The following is a 26572-nucleotide window of genomic DNA, read 5'->3' as shown; positions in this document are numbered from 1 at the left end:
GCAATTGGCCTCATCTCTCCAGTAATCACCTATGGAGTATGAAACAGTCATCTTGCAATGTCAATGCAATGGAACATAAATACTCCAATCATATTCACATACATCTACTGTTCTCTTTGAATGTGAATCACCAAATAAAGTACCGGGATATTGATGTAATGGTCTCTTCTTACTGAACAACATGATCTGATTCTGATCATCCTTTTCTCCTCTCAGCTACTTGTATTAAGAACATGACTGTGTTGAAACCACTGGCTGATTTATCGTCATGATTCCACATGTGTCCTTTTGTTTCTTAGTAAGGGTTGGCATTGATTTATTTTATTTTCTTCTTTTAGTCAGAATCGATAACCCTCAAAGTTCTAGCTCATGTTCTGATGTGGTGCTCTTCTGTCGTTTCCATTAGATGTAAAGCTTAATCTAATTATCTTTTCCCTTCCTTGCACACATGGCCATTCTTTAAATTCACAGTAAAACAGGACAGTTAAACTGTAAGTATACCTTTAATTACAATGTAATTAATTATAATTGCAAGTATGTAGTATGTATATATTGTAATGTAAACTATTATTATGCTCTTCTTTCTCATTACATGATGTTGTGCAATATGGGTGTTGGAATGTAACAAGTGACAGCGAGACCCTATGCGCAACTTACAGTAGATGATACATCAACACCACGCCAAATTGTTGTTCAGGAGAGTGGCAATACTTCAAATTGATAATAAAATAAAAGCGGTGTAGAACACTGTATGCACCTATTGACTGTGTTTGGCTCAAAGGAAGAAAAACATCAAAATGAAAAGGTCTTGGATGCCACTGATTATATTTTTCAATGTTCTTCTCCTTAAAAAGAATTATTCGGAGTAAAATGCACTTTAAATCAATTTACGGATGATTGGGAGTACATACGTTGAGTTGACATCAAAATCATGTAATTCGGATGTGTTTTGAGAAAGATTTTACCGTTTTTAGTCAAAACTCGTTAGCCTGGAAGTGACCCGGGCATGTCATTTCGCTGCTACAAAACGCTATTTTTATACCTCTTCTACAGTTCCAAACAACATTACACTTATGTGGTAGTGAGTAGAGGGTCCCTAAAGCCAAACCGAAGTATCCCGAGGTCTTTATGTGGTCGGATAGAGAGTCCAGAATGAATTTCATCAAGCCAGTACCTTTCCGGAAATGTTGCTGCTGCAGCTGCCATCTTTAGGGGAAAGTCCGTAGGAGTCGATTGCCGAGTGTGGAGTAACACGCTCTGGAAATTCACAATTTCGTTGCCGTTTTTTTTATTTATTTTTTTTTAAACATAGTCCAGTATTTCTTTCGAAATTGAAATGAAGTTGTATGGGTTTGCTGTTGAATACAACTTCATTTCAATTTCGAAAGAAATACTGGACTATGTTTTTTTTAAGAGACTTCTATTGGGCTATACTTTTGTAGAGTACATCTGCACTTCAGATGGTTGAGACCCTTTTCCCTGTTTGATTGATCCTCAGGCTTTGCAGCTTTGCAGTTATGGCCCCCTTATGCCGAAGACCTGAGTATGAAAGCCCTTCTAGTTTGACAGCATGTACAAATGGCAGCTTTGGAAATCTATCAAAGCTAAATTGATCTGTTCCACAAATGGAGTTCATAAATCAATGTCACCTGCAGGCACATGAAATTGATTTTTCCAGAAGATACTTTCACATAATGGTGAATCAAGCGAAGAAGTAGGTTTGTTTGTCTTTTACAACCATTCAGCACATTTCTGAGAAAAAAAGTGCTATAGCAATAAATTCTACAGAATGTTTGCTCATAAAAGGCCTGTCCAGCGAGATAAACATTTTAATGAGACATTTTATAACTTCAAAGTTTAGAATTTCCTGTCGCTGTGCAGAGTGCAGCCTTATGGCATGCTTCTTAAAGCATGTAGATCAAACAGTCTACCACACACAGCTGCTGGAGGTCCTCTCTATTTGTCTCTCTATCTCTATCTATGTGGAGTCCAGTCTATTTTCCTCCACATAGCTGACACAGAAAAAGAGCAGACTCTTGGTCACGACAGCCCCTGTCTCGCCCCAGTGTTTTCCCAGTGGGGTCTGTCGCAGCGGGCGTTTAGTCCTTCTACAGAGAAAATACCTCATCATATACCCTCAGAAGTGCCATATACTTAGGAAAAAGGAAGGAATTGGAAAATGATACTAGCAGTTGCCTAAAACATAAAAAGTGGGAAATTACTTGTAGTGTATAAGATTACTTTAGGTCAACAGTTTAATACAGATATATTGTAAAAAGTATGTCACTCATTTTATTTAAAATGAAAAAAGGAGAGGGTAATGTGTATGAGTATTGCATGTTATTTAGTGATCATTTTAAAATATAACAACATGTCAGCACTGTACACTGTGTACACAGACATGATAAATTATACCTGATAGTCCTGGTTAAAAGAAACAGTGACTCGGTTTTGCCATTTACTGGGTCCCATCTGATCTTATTTTGTCAAAACAAAACATAACATCATGTCTCTCATGGATAGCTTTTTGCATGTAGAGCTTTCTCTTCACCACTTTGGGAAATCTGGTACTATCTGACTGATGGCTACAAGCTGTTGCCACAATCAGTGTTAATAGCTTTGCAGCAAAGCCAATACAGATGGCATTATGAGCCATGTCTGTGCATTAACATGTGCAGACTACACTTGGTACAGATGTATAGATTAATAGACATGCTCCACTTCATGATCCATATATATAAAATAGAGAATAGATGTTTTGCAGAGATACATCGATACATCATACACCAGAGAGAATGTGAGAAAATGCTCTGTGGTTATCACCAACGTGAAAATATGTTATTCGTCTTGTAGCAAGAGACTGTGGCACCAATGTCTTGAAGAATTTACAAATTTACAAATAGCTACTACATAATCATTAAGCAACAGGTTGGGTAGTATTAGCAAATAAAGTGACTGTTTGATTGTTAGACAGACAGATTTGATATTTCAGAACAGGGTTTACCATATTACATAAATCAAATGATCATTATCATGGTCTGCTCATGACCCACTGCCATTGTTATATTAAAATAAAATGTGAGAATAGCTGTTTCTTGATTCTGTTACCTGGTTGCCATAGCAGAATAATATCAGATTGTCAAAAAACAGAAAAATTCTAATCTGTATGCTTTACCAGTTTTTAATCCACATAACCAACCTCTACCCTGCATTTAGCTGGATGAGTTTTTTTTTTTTAAATTTAGGATTAATTATCTCTAATTGCTGTGCATGTGAGCAGGAATGTTTTCATTGTTGTGGTGCTACTTCTGGTGGTGCTTCCGATGAAATAGTGTTAATTTCGTCAGACGAGACGAGAGGAAAAATGTTCGTCAACAACCTTTTTTTCCATGACTAAGACGAGACGATGACGAGACTGCACTAATGTCCTGAAACACTGACTAAGACTATCTTAAAATGCATTATTGTTGACGAAAAAAGACGAGACTAAAATGTTTTGCATGAAATAAAAACTAAGATAAAATTTATCTTCCATTTTCGTCTACAAAATGAGAAGACAGAATATCTGTTACCTTTTCAAAATATTCCGAATGAGTTCATGGTTCATACGCAGCAGCTTTCCTGTAGGCGAGTCTACGTACTGTTGCTGCAACCCTGTGGCTGCAGCAGGAAACTACATGGAACAAGAACACCGGAGATTTCTGCCAGAGTTAGGCTTTATGCCACAATGCTACATACCCAGAAGTTGAAGCTTCTCTCATACATATACAAATTTACATCCCCCAGAATGTTCATACGAAAATTTTCAGCAAGTAATGTCAACTATTTAACTAGTTACACTGATGATGCAAAGTTTGCTAGCAAGTAAGCTAATATGGAAAGTTCGCTAGCAAGTTAGCTAAGATTGAGAGTTTGTGTTGCGTTTGGGCGCATATTGCCATCTTAGCGTGGCGGAGTAAAACATTCATACTTGGGTCCAAGACAGTGTTTCTCAAACTTTTTCAGATGGAGGACCACTTAACTAATCAATAAAAAAGAAACGCACGGACCACCTAGCTAAAAAAAAAAATAGACCTAGCAGTATATTAGCCTACACAATACTCACTGAACCACCTTGCTTATTGTCTTTGCACGTTGTTTAATTGTGTCAGAGGATTCATATGATTTAAACTGGCATATCTGACATAGACAGTGTTGTAGAACAGTTTGAATTTACATACAAGTTGGTTCAATATTGCAAACAACTCATCTTTATTATATTTTACCACGTCTGCTCGTGGACCACTTGGGATAGCTTGCGGACCACCAGTGGTCCCCGGACCACACTTTGTGAAACACTGGTCTATGAAGATCATGACAGTGGTCCAGTCAAATCTTTTACTGTCTATGGCCAAATCCCAGCCGAGCTATAACTGTAGCTCGACTTACCTGTGCATGTACTGACTGACAAAAAAATCAGAATGAGTAATTATTAACAGTCGAGTAGCCCTGTGGACACACAATATTATTAGAAAATTGAGATGTGTGAAACACTATTTGACTGAAATGGTAATCAGAAATAATTTGTTATAAAAAAAAGACTAAAATGTTTTGACTAAAACTGACTAAGACTAAGATAGCTTTAGTTTTCTTTTGACTAAAACTAGACTAAAATGACGAGACTTTTAGTTGACTAAAACTTGACTAACAAATGATATTTGAATGACTAAATATGACAAAGACTAAAAAGGACATTGTCACAAGACTAAGACTAAGACTAAATTAAAAATAGGTGACAAAATTAACACTACGATGAAAAGTGTTTTTGTGTGTATGCTAGGGTGACCAGACATCCCGAAAAATTCGGGACAGTCCCGATATCCAAGCAGTTGTCCCGAATCCCGAATCCGGCCCTAATTGTCCCGAAAATTATAGGCTACTCAATCAGAATACTGAGTAGTTATTTTCTGATAAACATTAAAAACTGTCCGTAGAGAGGTTGAGTCGACTGCATGCAGCCCCCGATGGCAGCTAAGTGTCTGGATGCAGCCCCAGCTACTTTGTTTTTTTTTTGACGTTCTATAATTAGGCGCGAATATGCACTGATTTTAGCTCATTTTCATTCATTTCTTGACATGGCTGATGTACCGGAACCCGGGAGGAGTGGGTGGGGAGGTACCCGTGGATTGACAAAGCCTTAAGCGACGACCTTTGTGTCCCCTTTTTGTTTTATAGAGTAGGCCTAGATGAAGAGAGCGCAAGCTGCAGCAGCCGCAAAGCTAAGAGGACATTGAATGTGCAGGCAGCGCAGCAGGCAGAGCAAGCAGTGATTAATTGGTCGCGTCGTGTGCAAAAAAAATACGTCAGAAGTTCGGCCTAATGTCCGATGTCGTTTTAACATAATCTACTTAATCTAACAATTATTTTGTATTCTTACTTAATGACCCATAATTTTGGCAAGGCTTGTTATTAGCGTTAGGCTATTCCTATTCTGAAAGGTCTGATTTGCACTATTACGCAGTCATTGTTTTTTTTTCTTCCCACAATGACATTTTGAGTTCATGATTTCTCTGTTGTATTTTGAGGCAGACCTGATGTTTGAATAAAAATGTGTTTTGGTACAGATCTGAAAATTCATTATATTTTATAATAGTCTATGTAGGCCTACAACCCCCCCACGAAAAAGAAAACGTCCCGAATTTCAGACAATCTCATCTGGTCACCCTAGTGTATGCATGTGCATATGTTGAGGGGGTGGGAATGTTGATAAAGTCAGTCACAGGCTGTTGTTGTTTTCATCTCAGAAATGAATGCAAATTGCTGCAGCAAGCTTTGCTTTTCACAAGGCTCCTAAATGACGAATATAGAGTTTTCTAGCTAAGGGGCAACACTTATTCATCCCCCAAATTCAACCATGTTACTACAGCAATGAAAGATGGTACACTTCCAATGTTGAGGGGGTGGGAATGTTGATAAAGTCAAGACAGTCACAGGCTGTTGTTTTAATCTCAGAAATGAATGCAAATTGCTGCAGCAAGCTTTGCTTTTCACAAGGCTCCTAAATGACGAATATAGAGTTTTCTAGCTAAGGGGCAACACTTAGTCATCCCCCAAATTCAACCATGTTACTACAGCAATGAAAGATGGTACACTTCCAAGGAAGCTACTGTTAAGCAGCCTTGTGTTTGATTGACATGTGAATAACGGTAAGCCATGCACTAAAAGATGTGAGCTGCACATATTGGTTTCTCTCTGTACAAATGCTGAAAGGGACACAAAAGTAGTTGGTAATGGAATCTTGCATTTTAGTGTGATCTACAGTAGGCTTCTACAGTACCTGGGTGATTCTCATAAAGCTGTAGTGAACCGGGTTCTATTTTACGAAAACAATATTTTACTAATAGTAACTAAGAGATTTTCTACAAAGACATTAAAGAACACTATAGGGACAGACATTTTTATTAACATTTTAACACAATTTCATCAATTTCAATACATTGAAGAAGATTATGCAAGGTTGTGTAAAAATGTCTATATTTAGATCTTTATGGTATTTTGCAAAAGGAAATATTACATTTATTGTAAAACTATTGTGTTACAATAAATGTTTCTCATTACCGTAATGCAGACTTTACCTGCCTATAAAAAACTACACTGTTCCTTTAAATTAACAAGCAGACCCATGATGCATCACTTGGGACAAAAAGTTTAACATGGAATCAAGTTCAGTTGTTCTCACTTCTCTCACATCATGATATTGTTAATGTCATAGAATATTACACTGTGGACTATCATTACCAATATGCTGCGGTATTTTGGTAATGAGAGTTAATTCATTCAAAATGGAATTAAACATATATAAAACATTATAAATGCTTATTTGTGTAAATGAAAAAAAAAATCCCTCTTACTAACGGTCTCCCATTGTCATTTCCCATATCGGTAATGAAAATAAAAGTTCACATTCTATTTAGTCACTAAATTTAAAAAAATCAATAAAATGAGGTATCTTTCCATAGATTGTCAGTAAAACTGAAGTTGTGAATGATATATTACAAGCCTCGAGTGATGCTAAGAAGGCACCCTGCAATACAACAACAACACATTGCATTTATATAGCACTTTTCAAGACACCCAAAGCGCTTCACAGTGAAGGGGGAACCTCATTAACCACCATCAATGTGTAGCACCCACCTGGGTGATGCACGGTAGACATTATGCGCCAGAACACTCACCACACACTATCTTAAGATGGAGAGTGAGGGAATTAATGAATGAGCCAATTACAATACTGCAATACTGCAATACTGCAAAGGCTGATAAATGTCCAATGATGCTCTTCAGTTCATACCTATATGCCCAAACCTATGACACTTATGGCACCAAGAAAGTTACTGGATTCCAATGCAATCAATGCAACATCAATGCACTTCATGCTATACATATTTTTGGCAGAAGAACGAAAGGAGAAGGAGTAAATCCTGTTGCTTTAGGTGAGTTTTCTTCATTCATATTTTTAATTTTACGTTCTGATCACCTGAAGTCCCTCACAGTATTACACATTACAATGCATTTTCTTCTACTGTTGAGTATGGTCCACGGATGGATTAACATATACTGTACATCAGTCCTTACATATATAAGAGAACAACTGCTGATGTTGACCAGAGAGAATGTGAGAAAATGCGAGAAATTAAGTTATCACCAACCCAGGTTAAAGTGATATTCTGCTATTTATCTTGTAGCGAGAGACTGTGGCACCAAAGTCTTGAATAATTCATGAACATCTACTTTTTATTTAAGACCAGTCTTTAATCCCACCATGGGTAGTGCTGTATAAACAAGTAAAGTGTCTGATTGTTAGACAGACAAATTTGATAATCCAAAACAGGGTTTACCAGATTACATAAATCAAATTATCATTATCACTTTCTTCTCATGGCGGATTTTGTTGAATTTTTTGGCTGATCCTCTAAGAAAGTATTTGATTTTTTTCTATATTTAAAAACATTGTGATATTAGAAAGCCACATGGAGGCTGTTAGAGGTGTAGCAGATTGCCATTCCATACAGTAAGTATTCTCCATTGTGCTACAGTATTAATGTTGCAAAAGCAACAACATTTTCCTTGCTATTGGACATTAATAAATCACCCCCTTGAGGAAAAACTGGACTTAGAGATGTGGAAGGTATTGCCCAAGTCAGTGAAGCTGGAAAAGACCTTATGGAAAAAATCTTTGCATGTAGTAAGGCTCATATGATCCCACTGTTTGAAAGTGTCATTTAATTTAGCAGCTGGAAAAAGGTTATTGTTACAGACAGGATTGAGTATGGAAAGATCAGAGAGATTAAATGTTTGCCTAAACTGTATCCAAATCCAAAATGTTTGGCTGATCCTCTAAGAAAGTATTTGATTTTTTTTTCTATATTTAAAAACATTGTGATATTAGAAAGCCACGTGGAGGCTGTTAGAGGTGTAGCAGATTGCCATTCCATACAGTAAGTATTCTCCATTGTGCTACAGTATTAATGTTGCAAAAGCAACAACATTTTCCTTGCTATTGGACATTAATAAATCACCCCCTTGAGGAAAAACTGGACTTAGAGATGTGGAAGGTATTGCCCAAGTCAGTGAAGCTGGAAAAGACCTTATGGAAAAAATATTTGCATGTAGTAAGGCTCATATGATCCCACTGTTTGAAAGTGTCATTTAATTTAGCAGCTGGAAAAAGGTTATTATTACAGACAGGATTGAGTATGGAAAGATCAGAGAGATTAAATGTTTGCCTAAACTGTATCCAAATCCAAAATGTTGAACTTACTACTGGGTTGGAGGAGAAGTGCGATGGAGAGAGAGGAGTTTTCATGTCATCAGTGCAACAAGTGATACCAGTTTGCAAAACTTGGCCTCCTCACTGCACCACACTGTTTCAGAGGCCTGAAACCAGTAAATACTTTTTCTTGTACTGTAAATTTGCAACCTAATAATAAATCATGACATTTGGAAGGGCAAGCCCACTGCTCTGTCTTTGACTTTATGTATGACATTTTAGTCAGTAAACATTTTAGCACTGATTAGGCCTACATAATTAACCAATATCATAATATTGAATAGTTATAATATTGTCTCAGCAACATGTCTTAAGTATGATGTGACTATGGTCCCAATTCAGTGACACAGTACTGCTCACTGCCATAGTTTTGCATCCATTCTACAGTCTGTTGTAGTTTTGCATGTCTCAAACAGGCCTACTGTACATTCTTTTCTAAATGCATTTTTGTTGCCATGCCTTTTGCAATAAGCATTAGTATCACAGTAATAGGTTACATAATAAAAATATATATAAAACAATTAATTGATGGGGATCTCCCAGTGTAATTTGAAATAGTTTTGTAAATTAAAAGCAAGAATGCAGATGACTGATATGCGCAAATCAATCATGTTTACCCCTCAATACAAAAAGAAGAGCAAAACCAAGACACAATTTTTAAATAGCTTTTCTAAACCTGGTCACCGCAGGGCAATTTATTGTCATATGTTTTTGAGTCATGCCCACAATTTGACTGATTTTTGAAATCCTTCAAACGTCTTAGAAGTTTTTTTTGTGTCAGATAATAAGGGTTATTTTCTTCCACCACTCAAAACAAGCGTAATTCAAGTGGTCCATTTTCAGCATGAATCACTGGTCTCTGAAATGTCATTAGTTTCTGGAAGACATTTAGAACAAGCTCCATTATCAAACTCTAATATTGGGTCTTCATACATCTTGAGTAGCAATATGAAATTCACAAACACTAAGGGCTCTATTATGATGGTCAAAAGCGCAGTGCAAAGCGTATTCTTGTCACAATGCACAGCATATTTAGCCTGGGTGCCATTCCCAACTTAGTCCCGCCCACAGGTCAGGAAGTTCGGTCTGGCATTGCTTCATTGTGGTGGAAGTATGCTCGCCCTATATCGGGCGGACCAATCAAATCAGGCTTTACGATGATGGACAGGTGAGCAACAGCGCCTGATCTATCACATCATCTGAGCACACTTAGATTAGGCTTATGTTTGAAACAAAAAACGCTGTGGCTAGAAGGATACATGACTTTTAAGACCCCATATTGAAAATGCATATTATTTAATGAGGTTGTATCACTGAAAACGATTATTTCTGAAAACTTTGGCAAAAGTTGAGGTGTGGGAAAACTCGTGGTTTCACTTTCATCAAGGGAAAACAGCGATGTTGCATTGCGACATGTTCCCTCGTTCGTTTAAAAATTTCTGATTGACCACCTGTTCGAGGGATTTGCGACAGCCTTTCCCAGCTGTTTAACATGTTTGTAGCATATCACTGTTCAACAGAATTATTTTTAAAAACGGAGGGGATATAGAAGAAGAAGGATGGTTTGTGTGTTTTCTTCCTACACCTCACGGTAAGCTATTTTGTTGCTCTGATTGGTTAGGTCTATCCAATTGAGGGCAGAGGTATTCCCCCCGGTTCGGTTATGGGGCGGTATCGGTTGAAACACGCCCCATAATTACGTCCCAATGGAGCAGTATCAGACTCATATTCTGACTAGAATTGAGTATGACTACGTCAGGCTACAGCATATTCCTATTGTACAGTTTTTCGCCATGCCCACCTCATTTATTGAGCAATGTGCTCAGGGGTGTGGCAATTAACAACCTAAGTTGGGGTCTGGCGCATTATCTAAAAATTGCGGCCCCAGCTGTGACGCAACTGGCTGGGGCACCTGCACCGTACGCCGGCGACCCACTCGTACGCTCTCTCCCACTCGCTTCCTGTCACTCTCTACTATCCTGTCACATTAAAGGCATAAAAAAAAAATAAAAAATTGCTATCTTACACCATCTAAAAAGCATTATGCCACTGACCAAGAAAAATCTGGCCTATAGCGAAAGGTGCATACAGCTGAAGACGCACTGTCACAAGATGTAAGCGCCAACTCCTCTATGTCAATAGTTGTTATTTTTTAAGATCCCATTTTATCACTGAAATCCCATTGAAACTCTATAGGGACAACCAACCCCATACCCTGTGACAACCAACCCCGTGATGGGGTTGATTGTCACATTGTGTCAGAGTGTCTTTGATGGTTAATTGCTCCCTGTTACAATACATTCTAAAAGTAAAAATTATACACATTTAAAGCCAAGACCCCAAGCTTTCATTTCATGTAGGAATTACTGCTGAAAGAGTTTTTGAAGATGAGCAATTCATGCATGAGTAAAAATTGTGACAACCAACCCCGGTCTCCCCTACACTGTTAGGTTTTAGTAAAGCATGGTTTAGTGGAATACCTCTTCCATATGGTCTAGCATGCAAGCAGATTCCTTCAAATGCGCCGGTGACCATCAAAATTAACACACTTATCTCAGTTTTACATCTTTTACAATAACAGTAGTTTTTTTGGCACAATGTGGGGCAATCAAAGGCCTTCTGATGCATTCCTCTATTTCAATCTTGTACAGTATCATTGATCTTGATGTCTTTTGCACAAATATACTATCAACACATACTGTATAGCTGCAACACATATTCTTCTGGTGGGGCCCTTTTCAATGTCAGACAGATGGACTTAATTACAGGGAATAAAAGAGCACTGCTAGGGCAGTTTCAGTTCTGGATGGATCAAACGAATGGATCAAAATGAATATGTTTTATATTAAAGAAAATAAACTAATGGAGTCAGTGTTGTTTGCATTTTAAATTGAGGGTTGCATTTCAATATTACAGTCGCCTTTTTCCAAAACACCAAAACTAACAACATGAAAAGGCAAAACTCTAAGCTTTTGTGGATATTTCACATACTCTGAACTTTGAGAAATGAATAAAGTAATAATTGCATATTGATAAAATAAAACATAGTGCTGCGTACCATCAGGCTACTCAACAAGAGAAAATTTCCTGTGTGTGTGTGTGTTTTGGCCCACCATAACTTCCCAACTATTGACAATATCCCATTAGCTGCATGCCATCAGGCTACAATTTACAATTTTCTATTGAAGTTAGTGAACATGTTATCAAAATTAACGCGCACACATCTTGTTTGAGCAGGAGAGAGAGAATACGCACGCAGGCACGCAACTAGGCTACTTGTTTTCTTTTACTCGGCTATCTATATTATCAGCACACAATGTTGAGCTAATTCACTAACTCAATACTCATCATGGATATCACAAGTTTAATCAACGAAAACAGAATGAATGGATGCAGCAAACCTAGGAGTTATTCCAGATGGGCAAGGACAAGGTGGGCAATTGCTTGTCAGAACGTTAGACTGCATTAGACAGCTGTTTAAAGCCAGACGTCACGGTAAGCTAGAACAAAACTAAAGGTAACTTTAGCCTGTATAGGGCTGTATCAAGTTGTCCAAATGAATAGGTCATTGAAGACGTTGTTGTTGTATTATTGCATGTGAATGTCGCTATGCTATGTAAACCGGGAAACGGACAAATATTGTCCACGCGTGAATTTTTTTTTGCGGGGGGGGGGGGTGGGTGTGCGTACCATAGCATTAATTCCTGCAGGCGCCCCTGCTGATGTCTCTGAATGAGTGGTAGCCTTTTGCATTTACTTATTGATTCTCTTTCCTGTGTTGTATCATTGTCAAGTTTGAAGCTGAACACTGTCCATACAAAGAAAGCCATCAATCCATTTCTATCCATACTGCACAAATCTATAGGGATGATTCAGAGGCTGCGGGTACAGGGAAGCTGTGGGTACAGGGAGGAAAATGAGTGGTTACCTGGATACGACGAGGGGAAGAATAAGCATTTTCAACATCCTCATCAGCAGCTCACCAGGAAACTGGAAGTACTTTACCTCCTGAGAAGAGAGACAGACACCGCAGGCTGTTAGAGGGGTCGATGGAAGAAACACATGCAGGTATCTGACACATGAAATGCTGTATGTTTCTGGAACAGTGTCAAAATACATCATGTTCTTTTGGAGTTTGGAGTTGTACAACAAGGTACAAAATGAGGGCAGTATAAATGGCTTCTCACTTCAGGTCTCCCCTACATAAGTGCTTCATTCTGGCTCACATAACACTGACAGTCGAAGACAGAACTTCCACAAAGTTTGTTGTTTGTTGTCTTCGCAACTCTTATATTCAATTGGATGACCAGGATTCTTTCTCCAGGCATGAGTAGTAATTGTGCTATTATCGTTAACCTTTTAGCCTAAGAGTGGATCTGCAAAGCAACAGCGGAAACATCCATCTCCATCAGTGAGGCTGAACACAAAGGCTCCGAAACACACTTTGCCTCCATTGTTTTTTACAGTTACTCACTATTGTACTGAATGTCTCAAAAAAAAAAACAATCTCATAATTATGCATGCTTATGTTCCTGCCGCTTCTCTGGTCTGAAATCAATAGTTGCTTAATTATCTATAATAACAATGCTTATTACAAGGCCTTCAACTCAAAACAGGCATCATGTAGTAAGGTTAAGAACTGAAAGCACACAAAGCAGTTGATTTGTTGGGGGTGCGCTAATCATCCATGTACTGTATTTCATCAGGATCCATAATTATAATTTCTTGAGAGTACACACTGTCTTTACATTTATTCATTTTAGCAGGCACTTTTATCTAAAAGAACTTACAAAAATGAAGAATAACAGTCAAGCTACAATGCAGAGGAGACCTTAGGTAGCAATTAACACAACATCAATCAATGCTATTACCAGGGGATGAGAGTGCAGAAGTGTTAAGTACTAGACAAAGTGTATGGAAGGAGAAAGTGGTAGAAGAAGAAGGAGGTAGAGGAGGGAAGAAAGCAGGGGCGGAGCTAATGGTTCACTATAGGGGGTGCGACGATCTTTAGTGGGCCCCTATACTGTCGGTGTTTAATCCAAATTCATGTTTTTATTTAGTCCACTTCATATTGTGCTTATTAGAGGCATAGGCATTTGGTTTATGTCCTGATGACCTAGCCTACCGTTTAGTCTGTGCATCGGGGCAGCTTAGGCCTGCGACGATGCGAACTGTAGTGAAGGCGCGCCTGCAGGTGTAGGCCTACGGCCGGGAATAATAGCCTAACAAACGCACGCAGCAATTACAGACGTTGGGCTAGGCTACTTGTTGCTTTCTTTTACTATGGTTGCCTGTTATCAACACACAATGTTAAGCTAATTCACTAACTCAAGACTTCAAGGCGATCATGGATATAATGATTACTGTAATTGTTTGGAAACAATGAAAGGGTGGAGGTAGCAAGGATGGAGGCAGCAAAACTAGAGGAGTTTTTTCAGATGAACAAGGTAGGCAAAATGCTTGTCAAAACGTTAGCATTACATCTGGGTTGTACTGAATAATGTTTACTGATGTTAAAGCACGAACGCTGTTTAAAGCCATACACAACGGTAAACTAGAACAAAACTAAAGGTAACTTTACCCTTTATAGGGCCGTATAAAGTTGTCCAAATGAATAGGTCGTTATTAGGCGTTGTTGTTGTATATTGCATATGGATTTTGTACTACAGTAGGCTACTTTTTAGGTGACCAATGCACGAACGAAACCGGGAAACTGACAAATATTATTAAGCCTTTCAATGTTTTGTTGCGCGCGCTGAGGGGTAGATGGTGCGCTTACCATTCATTCCTGCTGGCGCGCCTGATAGTGACTGCTGTTGTCGCGGCAAGTGCACAGTGTAGGCACAGTGTAGACTAGACCTACATGCTATGTCGCTGATTTTCTGTAGGCTAATAAATGCAGCCTGTAGCATAGGCTACTTCGGCAAACCCAGACCGGTTGTGGCATCAGTTTCGCTTTTAAAACGCAGCAGTGTAGCGAGAGGGAGAGTGCGGGCTATTTAATTTGCAGCATGACAGACGAACTCCCATTGTGAGCGCACTCTACGGACCAGTGGCATCTTTAGTAGGCCTAACATTTTTCATTATTATTTCCCCCCAGCAATCAGTACAAATAAGCATCGGTAAATATAACAATTAATCAAGATAGATTTGGCCAAAAGTGTGCCCCGTTTGCGGTCGTGGGCCCGGAGCGACCGCCCCCCCTGCCCCCCCCCGCCCCCTCCGCTTATGGAAGAAGGGAGGAGATACCCTAAGAAAAGTTGGGACTTCAAGGGCTTCTTGAAGATACCTGTCTTTACTTATTTTTAAACAAGCTTAGCCTAGGTCAATTTCTACACAACTACAGTGAAAAGATAGCATGGAAATCCAAACTCATTCAGACAGTGAACATAGTCTGATGACTTGGGATTCCTTCCCAACACTTGCATCGCAATGGACACTAACTTTGAAATCATTGGTCCAGCCTTACCAATCACATTGATCAGAGATTCCTAACGTTACTTCCTACTTCACCTAAATGTAACAAACTGACAATAAACAGCACCAACAGAAACAATGTACTGGTATATGGGTCTACCTTTGCTGTAGATAAATTTCTGCATTTTTCCAACTGCATTTCTTTGACATTTGCACATTTGCAGGTGTTGCTGCTACTGTTTATCACAATAAGTTTCGGTTTCGTCTTCCCCTGTTGTCGCTGATTGGCCTGAGATTTTTTTTTGTATGAGGGAAATGTTAGTGAATTATCGTGTCCCAGACTATTATCTCCCTGAAAGGAGATATAGGATGGGTGGGGCCAGGCTAGTAAAAAGCTGGATATAAAAGCAACTATCATTTGCAACTAACAAATATCAATAATCAACATAATACAATATATCACAATGATAGGACTAAAGTGCATTTTTAATGAGAGTGACTTTAGTGTGATTTCATTGATGACACTCCTCACAACTTCCTGTGATATAATCAAGAAGTATAAATGGAAGGGATGAGTATAGGTTATTTGATCCATACATACAAAAAGTTATAGACTTCTGAGAGAAATCATTCATTAGGACACATTACAAACATGTCTTTATTCCAACACTCATCCAACCATCAATCCTTTCAACTTGCATTTAGAACAGCAGTACAAACGACAGTCATTAAAGGACAATTCCTGCGCAAAATGAACCTAGGGGTTAATAACACGTGTACAGAGTTTGACCGTTCTATGGGATATGTTTTCATGCTAATCGAATGTGACCAGTTTTATCACACACTAATTACATGTAGCTTATAACGCAAGTCTTAGGGGCACAGAGTAAAGTAAAGAGAAATTGCTATTTCTATACCACTAACAAATACCACTACAAGCATAATTTGTTAATTTTGTCTATTTTTGTGGTTACCTTTTCATACTAAGACGGTCCTTTAATAATAAATATAAATAAAAAATAAATAAATTGTAAGATGTTTTTTAAATCCTAAATAGAGAGGAAATCACAACAAAAAAGAAAGAGAATGCCCATCCATGAATTGGTGTCTGCTGCCGGGTTTGTGATGAGCACTGATCATAGCAGCAAGCTAAAACATGAAGATTTAGATAAAGAAGGATAAAAGAATTTGTGAAAACCTTAATAAGCAATACCTTACTGTAATTGATTCCGTTTGTGGAATCAACAAAGTCCTACAGTACCTGTTCACATCAACTGTGTTTTTTAGATCTCTAAGCTGAGCCTCACCTCATGCCCAGTGCAAAACGATTCTCTTTTTCTCCCTCTTTTAAAACACAAAGGATTTACTGAAAGGCCTCGATAATTACTCTCACTAGAGAAGTCAAAATGTTTATCTCGTTTGATGCCTCAGTCAGAGTCTACTGTTTCTATTCACAGATATGTCTGTGAGGCTCGTCTTCTAACGTTACCCAAAAAAGAGCCCCCATTCTGACAGAAATAACTACGTATCATCAAGTAATCCTTTACAATGGGGCCCTGCCTCTGTGTCTGCGAGGGTGTAATTGGAAACCCGCAGCAGCATCTGTTCTGTCATCATTTTAACACACTGAGGAAAGCACAATGCAGAGCACATCAACAAATCCCCTATGCTTCATACTGTATAGATGTTTTGTGTAGTGGTGCAGTTGAGGGGCTAAAGGGGATTGCATTATATTGAAAATACCCCCCCCCCCGTAGTTTTTAGTCCTCATAATGTAAAGCATTTTAAACTAAGACCCTGAGAGAATTTCAAGATGCAATTTTAAATCAATGCATTATTGTCCAAAGGAGGCGCAAGTAGGGTACATGCTGCACTTAAACACATGACTTCAACCACTGGATAAGCCATAATCACTGAATCCAAGAGCCAAGCCTTTTTCTTATTTTCACCCCTAACCCAATCACTCATTGGGATCGTTTGTTAACTCTTACACTGTAAAAAAGGAAAAGTCAGGGCTGTCCAATTTATCAAACCATATTATATTACAACTACATAAAACAGTCTAGTTTTGAATGAAACACAACCTTATTGTGTTTAAATAATCATTCCAATTGAGTAACCTATTTTTCTAATTGCATCACGTAAGGTAAGCGTATATACTGGGGGGGTAAAGGAAAAGAGGGTTTGTCACAGTTACTAAACCACAAAACATGAAATTAAACAAACTCATGTTTTCTTTCAAACACAATGTTATTACGTTGAACTGACATATTTTGCCACAGCAATGTATCATGTAAGATTAATGTGAAGCACTTTAGTACTGAACCAGTAAGGCAAATTAACACATGGGATGCCTTGGTGTCACCATTTCATTGAGTTCCAATGAGCTTTTGCGATGAGAAAACACTGAGAAAATCACACAGCTATGTTGGCTTTTTTCTTAAAGAGGAGTAGAATTTGGAGCGGAGTTGTATCTTATGTTATGCTTTCAGATGAACCATTTCAGATGAACCATGCTTTTTTATTATTATTATTTAGGTACAAAAAATCAGTGGTTTCATGTTATATGTTTCTAACTTTAATGAATGCTTCTGAATACCGTGGCACAACATATTAAGCATGTTCCATCTTGAAGTCTTAAATATTAAAGTTATCTTCCTTTAACACTGACATTGCAATACTAAGTACTCATCTGAATGCCTACTCTCAGTACATGCCACCTGTATAATACAATCACATTGAAATTACATGTAATATAATAATATTTCATGTAGGCCTAAGCCTAATCAATTTCATTGGAATTACTTGATCAAATTGGACACACAACATGAATCGGATCACAACATGAATCAATTTTGCAAACCGAAAGAGAAATGCTGGACTAATTCTAGACATTTCATTCATGTGCAACTGATGTACATGATAAAATCTAATAAATCCAGCGTTTTTGTTTTTCACTGTATACAGTAGGTGGCGTTCACATCCAAAGCATATTCGGTAACACTTTACTTGACAGTATCGACATAAGAGTGACATGATACGGTCATGAACATATGACACTGTCATGACACTTGAATCCTAACTTCTAACCCTAATCCTAACCCTAACTTGTTATGACAAAAAACGAATGTCACCTAATAACAGAAGCGTTATGTCATAAACGTTTATGACTTGTTTATGACACATTCATGACAGTGTCACTCTTATGTCAATACTGACAAGTAAAGTGTAACCGCGTATTCAAAAGTAGAAAGTGGCGGTCACACTTAGGGCTCTATTTTGATGATCATAAACGCGACGCAAAGCCTGACGCTAAGATTATTCTTATTTTAAACACAATGGAGTATTTTGCTAGTCTGGCTACGTACTTCCACTCAATTTTTATTTTCCTTCAGTACGTCGTCTGGGATTTCGGTATATTCGCGGGTTTTCTCAGGCCAAATTTTACCTGTCCAATCAGCGAACAGAGGGGGTGGCAGAGGCAGACGTTGAGGTCGTGCGCTAGTTTGCTAGTTTGAGCATGACATACGTCACAACCAAATGTTAGGGATTGGTTATGGCAGATCCAGAGTGGCTCTGGGCAGATCCAATGGTTTTAAACTTCAACAGAGTACTCGCCTTCAAGGAAGTTAACGCTTGGCAATGGAAAGTGGCTAGACTCTCTGTACATTATGAAATGTACGAGTGTCTGGTAGGACCACGCTAGGATTTTGCGCCATGTGCTTCACTTTTATTCTGCACCCAGGGGTGTGGCAGAAGGTGTGGTCTGGCGCATGATCCAAAAATTGCTATCTTAGTTACACCCTCTAAAAATCATTATGTCACTGACCAAGAAAACCCTATAGTGAAAGGCGCATGTAAAGCACAGCGCCGCACTGTCACGAGATGTAAGCAGCCCTTAGCAAGTCTCAGTCCCAAACAACTTCTCTGCAAGATAGTCAAGTCAAGTCAAGTCAAGTCAGTTGTATTTGTATAGCGCATTTAACATGCACAGAGTGCAACCCAAAGCGCTCCACATATAAGACATTGTCATTGACACATAGACTAACAAAGACAATAGCGGACGGAGCGGCGTAGTCACCAGCGTACCCGTGACACCATAGAACTACATTTAAGAAATAACAAACGCAAAAGATGCCGGATGGAGCGTTGTAGTCGCCAGCGTACCCGTGACACCATAGAACTACATTTAAGAAATAACAAACGCAAAAGATGCCGGATGGAGCGTTGTAGTCGCCAGCGTACCCGTGACACCAAGACATACAAGACAGACAACAAACAAATTAATAAATAAAATAAATAAAAAATTAAATTAGTCCAATTTCCAACCGGCTGAAAATGTCCAAGGGCAATGATGACTCGCGTGAAACTGCGCACAGCTGTGTCTCCACAACCGATGCAACGCCAACAAAGTTCTTTACACTCACTGGCAGTCTGGAGATAACGTAAACATTAGGCCTTGTTAGTCTGGAGACCACTGGAAGCATACCAGTCTGAAAGTCGTGGGCGATCTTGTAGATCAGCAACTCGGTGGACTTATAACAGCGACAGTTTGTTGGTCCGTAATGCAGAGTTCTTCAACGTTAACGTTAATGTTAACGTTAGTCTGCTCAATTCAGACTCCAGGCAGTTGGCATGGCAGCTCACAGGTCAGAAACAGCACGGCGGCCTCGGCAGATCTTTCGCAGAGTAGCTCCAGCTGCTGTCCCGAGAAATCCCCTCGACCAGACAGCGAAGTGCAGCACCGGCTCACAGATGGATGGGAAGGATGTAAGAGGCCCAGGGCAAAAGCTAGCCATAGCAAGCTCCCAATGGACAGACGTTAACAACATCGGCCGACTTGAAAGCAGTAAAAAGGACTAAGAGAATAACACGAAAACTATCAAAATTAACGTAAATAAAGAGAGAAAACATTTAACTAGACAAATCAATACAAAAAATAAACATGACATTACATAAAATTACGAACATTACATAAAAACAAACAAAAACATGATGCCAGACAGAGCGGTGTGTCTCGCCAGCTTGCAAGATAAATTTATCTCGTCAAGATAAATAGCCTTAGGATTTTTATTCAGTCATTTGAACATTATTTGGGGAAAGGATTACTTTTTTCAGGCTACGTTTACAATGGTAACCCCTTGTCAATCAATAGTGAAAGTAAATAACTGTGTAGAACTGTTTTGCCTATGAGACCATGGTGATGATAGTTTCACTTTGGCTTTAAGTTCAAATAATAGGCGAGTGCAGAATGCATGCCACAAATAGGTTTCAGTAAAGCAAGGTTTAGTGAAATCCCTGTGTTCTATACGGTCGTCCATGCAAGCAGATTCCTTCAAATGCGTCGCTGACTGGCAAAATACCGATGCGCTGTTTGAAGTTGCGCTGCTTGCTGTTAAAGGGAATGACAGATGTCACTCTCATTGGTTGAAAGGTTGTTATGCCCAAAACAAAACCACAAAATATTTTGATAACAAAGCCACTCCGAATGTGAAATGGACAAACCCCTAAATGTATTTAAGCTTTTCTCCACTGACCATGCATTTTAGATCATCAAAATAGGGCCCTTAAGGTGTGGCCAGTCCACATTCACTAATTTAATGTGAAAAATGTATGTGAAAAATCACCGGATTTCTCCTTTAAGACATGCAAAGCAACAAAGCTACAACTATGAAGGTATTTTACTGATATGTATTTGTGACTTTTGGCTAGAAGTACAAAATCTTTTGCCACAAGTGCTCAGGAGTTTTGTACCAAATATACCTTCATATATATTTGTTACACCATGACTAGCCCACACTTTACAGGTTGCATGACACATCAGCCCATGACAATGCAGACTGCTCATACTGTATGCCTAAAAAGAACTTAGTTATTACTTTAAAAATGTAGACTAAAATACCTCTGGTTTGAGAGATCTAGAGAAAATCTAGACAAAGCAACAATGCATCAAATAAATGTTATTACATTACACTTCACTTATTTTATTTGAAATGGTCGGACTTTGGTCAGATACAAATAGCTTTTTGTCTTTTTATCAGAATTTGTTTCAATAGCAGTGTCTTGAAAATGAATGTTGAACTGACTCACAAATGATGGGGAGGGTAGAACACTCATCAAGTGAAAACACTAGTGCCTGTCTACTGTGTAACTCAGATGAACATACAGGAAGCAACACAAGAATCCAGAGAAAAGAGCTACATTGAGCTGTGTAAAGTGAGGAGAACTTTGTACAAATTCTCACAGCAAAAACGGCAACAACCTTCAAACTACTTTTTTGCTGAAAAAAAAAAAACTGTAAAATCCACATATTAAAGTCCTGAGTTGAAGAACTGCACTGCAAAGAAAAGAACAGCTTGGAAAGAAAAATGTTGATAATCTTTGAGACAAAATCATTATCTTAGAAAGTAAGATCCACATTTTAAGAGATATAGTAGGCATGTTCACACATGGAGTCATCTAATGGCCTGAGAGAGGAAGCTCCTCCTGTGCCTTTCAGTTTGACCCGCAGACTGCCAAAGTGTTTGCCTGATTTCAGCAAGCTGGACAGAGAGTTCCTGGGATGGGTGGCATACAGTGCATAATCATTTTGATAGCTTTAGTACTGCACAAACACTTATGCACAGTACCCTATACAACTGGTAATGAAATGTAAACCTGGACTTAATTCATCAATAATGATTTGTTTGTTTTAAATAATGAACTTTTACATACATTTTCATTGAATACTTTAGTATAGGCTAAATAAGCTATGACCTTTAGAAATACCAAATAGTCCTTGGCATATCTGTATGAATGATTTATTATAGTCATATTGAATATTACCAATTCTTTCCCATTTTAACTTAAGTTTACTAGGGAAAGATTAATGTGACCAGGTACTGTATGCATCGTCAATGTTAAAAATGTAGACTCACAATATTAGATATCTCTCAATATAATTTCAACTAAAGTAAAATATTGTTGGTCACTATGTCTGAATGAACAATGTCTTCATGGATGTTGCAAAAGGGTTCACTTTAAGGCTTTTTACCAAACAACAAAATAAAAAAAATTAAAATAATCAACAAAAAAAATCGAAGCAACAATGCCTCTTTCAAAGTTTATTAACCTCATACTGGCAAGCAGTGTAAAGAAACCCCAGGTGTCTTATCAATATTGATGAGAATGAGAAAGCATGTCCTAACTTAACATACACAAGAGAAACAAGTTAGTGCGGTGAAAATATATACAGCCTTGTAAAGCACACAAAAACAACAACAACTAGATGTACCACAAAGTGGTACAAAATATGACCACCGCTCAGTCCTGCACATTCTCTCCGCAAAAATAAATCACGCTTGTCAATTTGTCTCCATCTCCTACTCCATCCCCTACTCTTGCAACTTTCGTGTACTGTATGTAAATGAATATGTGCATGTGTGTGTGCGTTGGGTTTTGTGTATATGTGTTTTCGCTTGTGAGAGTATGTGAGGTGGGGGTAATTGTGTGTGTGTGTTTACGTGTCCAGTTTTCGTTGACACTAAATTACTGAAGAAAAAAGAAATATCCCGAAGAAAAAAAACTCTGACTAAAATAAGACCATTCTTCAAGTGGCCTTGGAGAAAAACACAGGCAAGCACAAATAATGAAATGACATCCAGAGAAGCTGCATTCATACTGTAAGGCAGTGCTGCTGTGATATAATAACTGGTTTAACCCAGTAGCATAGCTTACACTCTTCTGTTGATCCTGATATAAATAACATGAGAGAAAAAACTTGAGGATTTTGACATGTGGACACTGTACTAAATTATGCAAAGGATTTAAAGGATGAAAGTACAAGTTGCTTTAAAATGCAACTATGAAAGTGTCACGTGCACATCTAACATAATAGCAGTGGCATGGGCAGGATATAGCAGTGTCTGAACACATGGGGTTGGCTTGGCCATTGCATGGTCAATAGTCGCTTAAAACTTAAGCCAAACATGCTAATTTATGAGACCATACACACAATTGTTAGTTTTTCTAATATTTTTTACTAAAGATGTGGATCTCAATAAACTTGTGCTATGTGGTAAAGAAAGTAATTTGAATACATATATGGGTTGATGGGATACCATACAATGTAATGTAGGCCTATAAAACAACACAATCATTATATCAGTTCAATGTCAAATATTGTATCAGGTCGTAGTAACATCACATAATTTGAGAACTCCAATGACATGTAAAGATTGTTAAATCACCTGACACAGGCTGCCATTAAAAAAAATTAACAGACATGCAATTTTACATCACGCTTAAGATTGTCTAATAATCTAGATGGAAATTTCAAGTAAGAGGCCACCACCAGACATGGTGAGTAGTGACATTGACTGACAGAAGTGAAATATATGTTAGCGCAAGAACGTAATCACTCTGCAAAGCAAATTAAAGGGGTCGCTGTCAGAACACTGTCAGAGGTTGCTTTTCAGCTCTGCATCAAAATGCATTTGTGGATCAGGTGACCTTACGCTGCTATGGCCACTGTTGCGCCACCTCTGTCACTCTAACTGAGCACGCCCACTACCCAGCATCCTCTGTCCGCCTGACACTGTTGGCCCCTCCTCCTCCTCACTCTGCGTCCCAGACCAACTCAGTCTCAACCTCTCTCTCGGCAACCATTAGGGTCCTGGTAGGATGAGGTTGGCTCTCTGACAAAACTTTTAGAAAGCTTCTTTACTTTAAGCCTTCACTTTGGTTGGGCACTGAAGTGGAATCTGCCACTGGAGACGATGGGCAGTAATCCATGCTAGGGGTAGTTTACTTCACTTCACCAAAAACACACTTTCTCTCATGAGACTGAGAAGGGTGCACGGGCCAATAACTACTTCAAAATGCAACATGATGTCACTGCTAATGTTGATCGTGGCAAGAAAAGAAATAGGCAATCCTTTTGCTCTTCTATGCTATTGACGTCGTAGATGATTAACTCAACATTTGGAGACATTTGGAGTTCAAAGGACCAGATTTAGTAATGGGTAGGGTGCCTGGCACACACATGGACTAAGGCTATCGCATGACATGCTGGAATATTGAGATGACCCACAGATGTTTGTGTTTAGGATGTTCCTCATGGTATTGAATTAGCAAATAGATTTACATGGTTATCAAATTAAATTTAGCTTGACTTTAGACTTTGCACAAATGGCCCCATACCTCAATAACCTAGATAAAGTGTCACGTAAATTATTATGGTATGCTAAAAAGTTAAACTATTGCCAGAGGTATACCAAAATTACATACAGTACCACCTTAGTGCATGTATTTGCCATGCTTGGATTTGGCTTGCAACACCCCCCCCCCCATACACACACACACACACACACACACACACACACACACACTCCGACATGACTAGGAGAACAACATACAAAAAATGTTTGACTCTAAATCATATTATCTAAATGCTGTGTTGCAGGGGATGTCACATCATGTTTTTGTGACCTTGCATGACTGGCAGTCGCTTTGAAGTAATTTTGTAATCATTTAATCTGGTGCAGACATGTTTCAGGCTTTTTTTTTCTCCTTTGCTCACAACCTGGTCTGGTCATTAGAACCATGCAGTTGGATGAAGTAGCCAACGAGTTCAGAGTACTTTTACACTCCGACTCAAGTCCGTCTATACCAGAATGCATTGCTTTGTTATAAACAGCAAGGCCATATTATTATTATTATTATATATTTCCAAATGAACCCCAACTATGACAACACCAAAAGCAAAAATGTTTTTCATATTATATCAAGTCAACTAAAGATGATTTGGATCACTGCATGACAATACTGGATACACAGAAGAACCACAATGCGTATTCAGTCTCAACAACACAAAATAAAAAATAAAATAAAATAAAACATGCAGCAGGGGTTTGGTCTGCTTTTAGGGTGTGCTTGGTGTGGAGGAGGAAATATGATGGGAGAGATGAATGTAGACATCCGGCAGAGTCTGATACAGCAGCGGTCAGAGCGAGGAAGAGGGCCAGGGAGAGGAGTGACCGATAATAACGGCTAAAGAGCTTTTCTGCCCTGCATTAGTCAGAGAGAGCTTAGTTTTCTGTTTAAGAGCAGGATCAGTACTTGTGTGTGTGGCTGTGTGTGTGTGTGTGTGTGTGTGTGTGTGTGTGTGTGTGTGTGTGTGTGTATGTGTGTGTGTGTGTGTGAGTGTGTGTGTGTGTTTACAAGCATGTGTATGTGTTTCTGTGCGTGCGTGTGTATGTGTGTGTTTACAAGCATGTGTACAGTATGTGTTTCTGTGCATGCATGCATGTGTTTGTGTGTGCCTGTGAGTGTGTGTGTGTATGTGTATGTGTGTGTGTGTGTGTGTGTGTTGTGTGAGTGTCATAAAGGATGCAGCTGGCTGGATAGGACAGCATCTGCTGCCAAGCGGCTAGTCAAGTGGATGTCTGAATGTTGCCATGACTTAAATTCAGCCAAATGTCACACTTCAAGCTGTAGAGCCTATGCCTATCCAACACAGTTTTAATGTGTGGCTAACTAGACTTATTTTTTTTTTAAGTATATTTTTTGGGCTTTTTATGCCTTTAATTATAGGACAGTGGAGAGTGACAGGAAGTAAATGGGAGAGAGCAGGGGTGGGATCCGGAAAGGACCACGGGGCGGGAATCGAACCCGGGTCGCCGGTGCACGGTGCAGGTGCCCCAGCCAGTTGCGCCACAGCTAGGGATAACTAGACTTATTAACACAGGACTACAATAATGGCACATTTTATCTACATAATGTCAAATGAAATCTAATGTTATTTACAAAAAATGAAACAATACTAAACTAGAAATAATACAACTTTCTGCCAGTCTTGTGTGCAAGGGAGAGTCTTTCAATATATAACGAATACGCCCAATCAAACCTGTCAGAACTTTCAGGAAGATTACAATCATTTTACTCAAATAATGCTGCCAAATATTTCAGTAGGAATGGCTTGGTATAAGCACTAGGCCATGAAAAACACCACCAGCTCACTCTGCTGTAGGGCTGTCTCTGACCCTGTGAGGATTGGGTCAAATCATTAGTGGCTATTTGGAGACATGGTACCGGATAGAAAGAGAAACGACATGGTACGGAATTTTAAAAGGAAACTGCTATGTCATTTCTTTTGGGTAAAATCCTTCAGAAGAATCATTCAATGACATTCACAGTATGAAAAAAACCTCATTTCCATGATTTAAAAGTAGTACAAAAATTCTGATGAACCTCAAGACTACAAGGCTATATTTCGACCTGGTAGGATAGGCAAAATTATGTACAAGGCTGTTGCTATATGTCCATTATGAAGCCTCCATCATTATTTGGTGTGACTCAGCAGCTGAG

The 26572-nt window shown here is 38.7% G+C and overlaps 1 protein-coding gene across 3 annotated transcripts in view; it reads right to left on the bottom strand.

The window, feature by feature from the left end:
- slc1a7b (solute carrier family 1 member 7b) overlaps window positions 1-26572 on the bottom strand; it is a 57377-nt gene that overhangs the window by 21781 nt on the left and 9024 nt on the right. For all 3 annotated transcript variants that reach the window (XM_076278269.1, XM_076278268.1, XM_076278270.1), the window contains exon 2: window positions 12738-12817. In XM_076278269.1, the coding sequence (XP_076134384.1) occupies window positions 12738-12817 (80 nt within the window). The remainder of the gene's footprint in view (window positions 1-12737; window positions 12818-26572) is intronic.

Source organism: Alosa pseudoharengus, unplaced genomic scaffold, assembly GCF_046254945.1.
Source record: "Alosa pseudoharengus isolate Yale_2024_CS ecotype anadromous, Long Island Sound unplaced genomic scaffold, YU_APseudo_1.1 YU_APseudo_1.1_scf_11, whole genome shotgun sequence".
Classification (NCBI taxonomy): domain Eukaryota; kingdom Metazoa; phylum Chordata; class Actinopteri; order Clupeiformes; family Clupeidae; genus Alosa; species Alosa pseudoharengus.
Note: the sequence above shows the minus strand (reverse complement) of the source record. Positions and strands in the feature narration are given on the sequence as shown.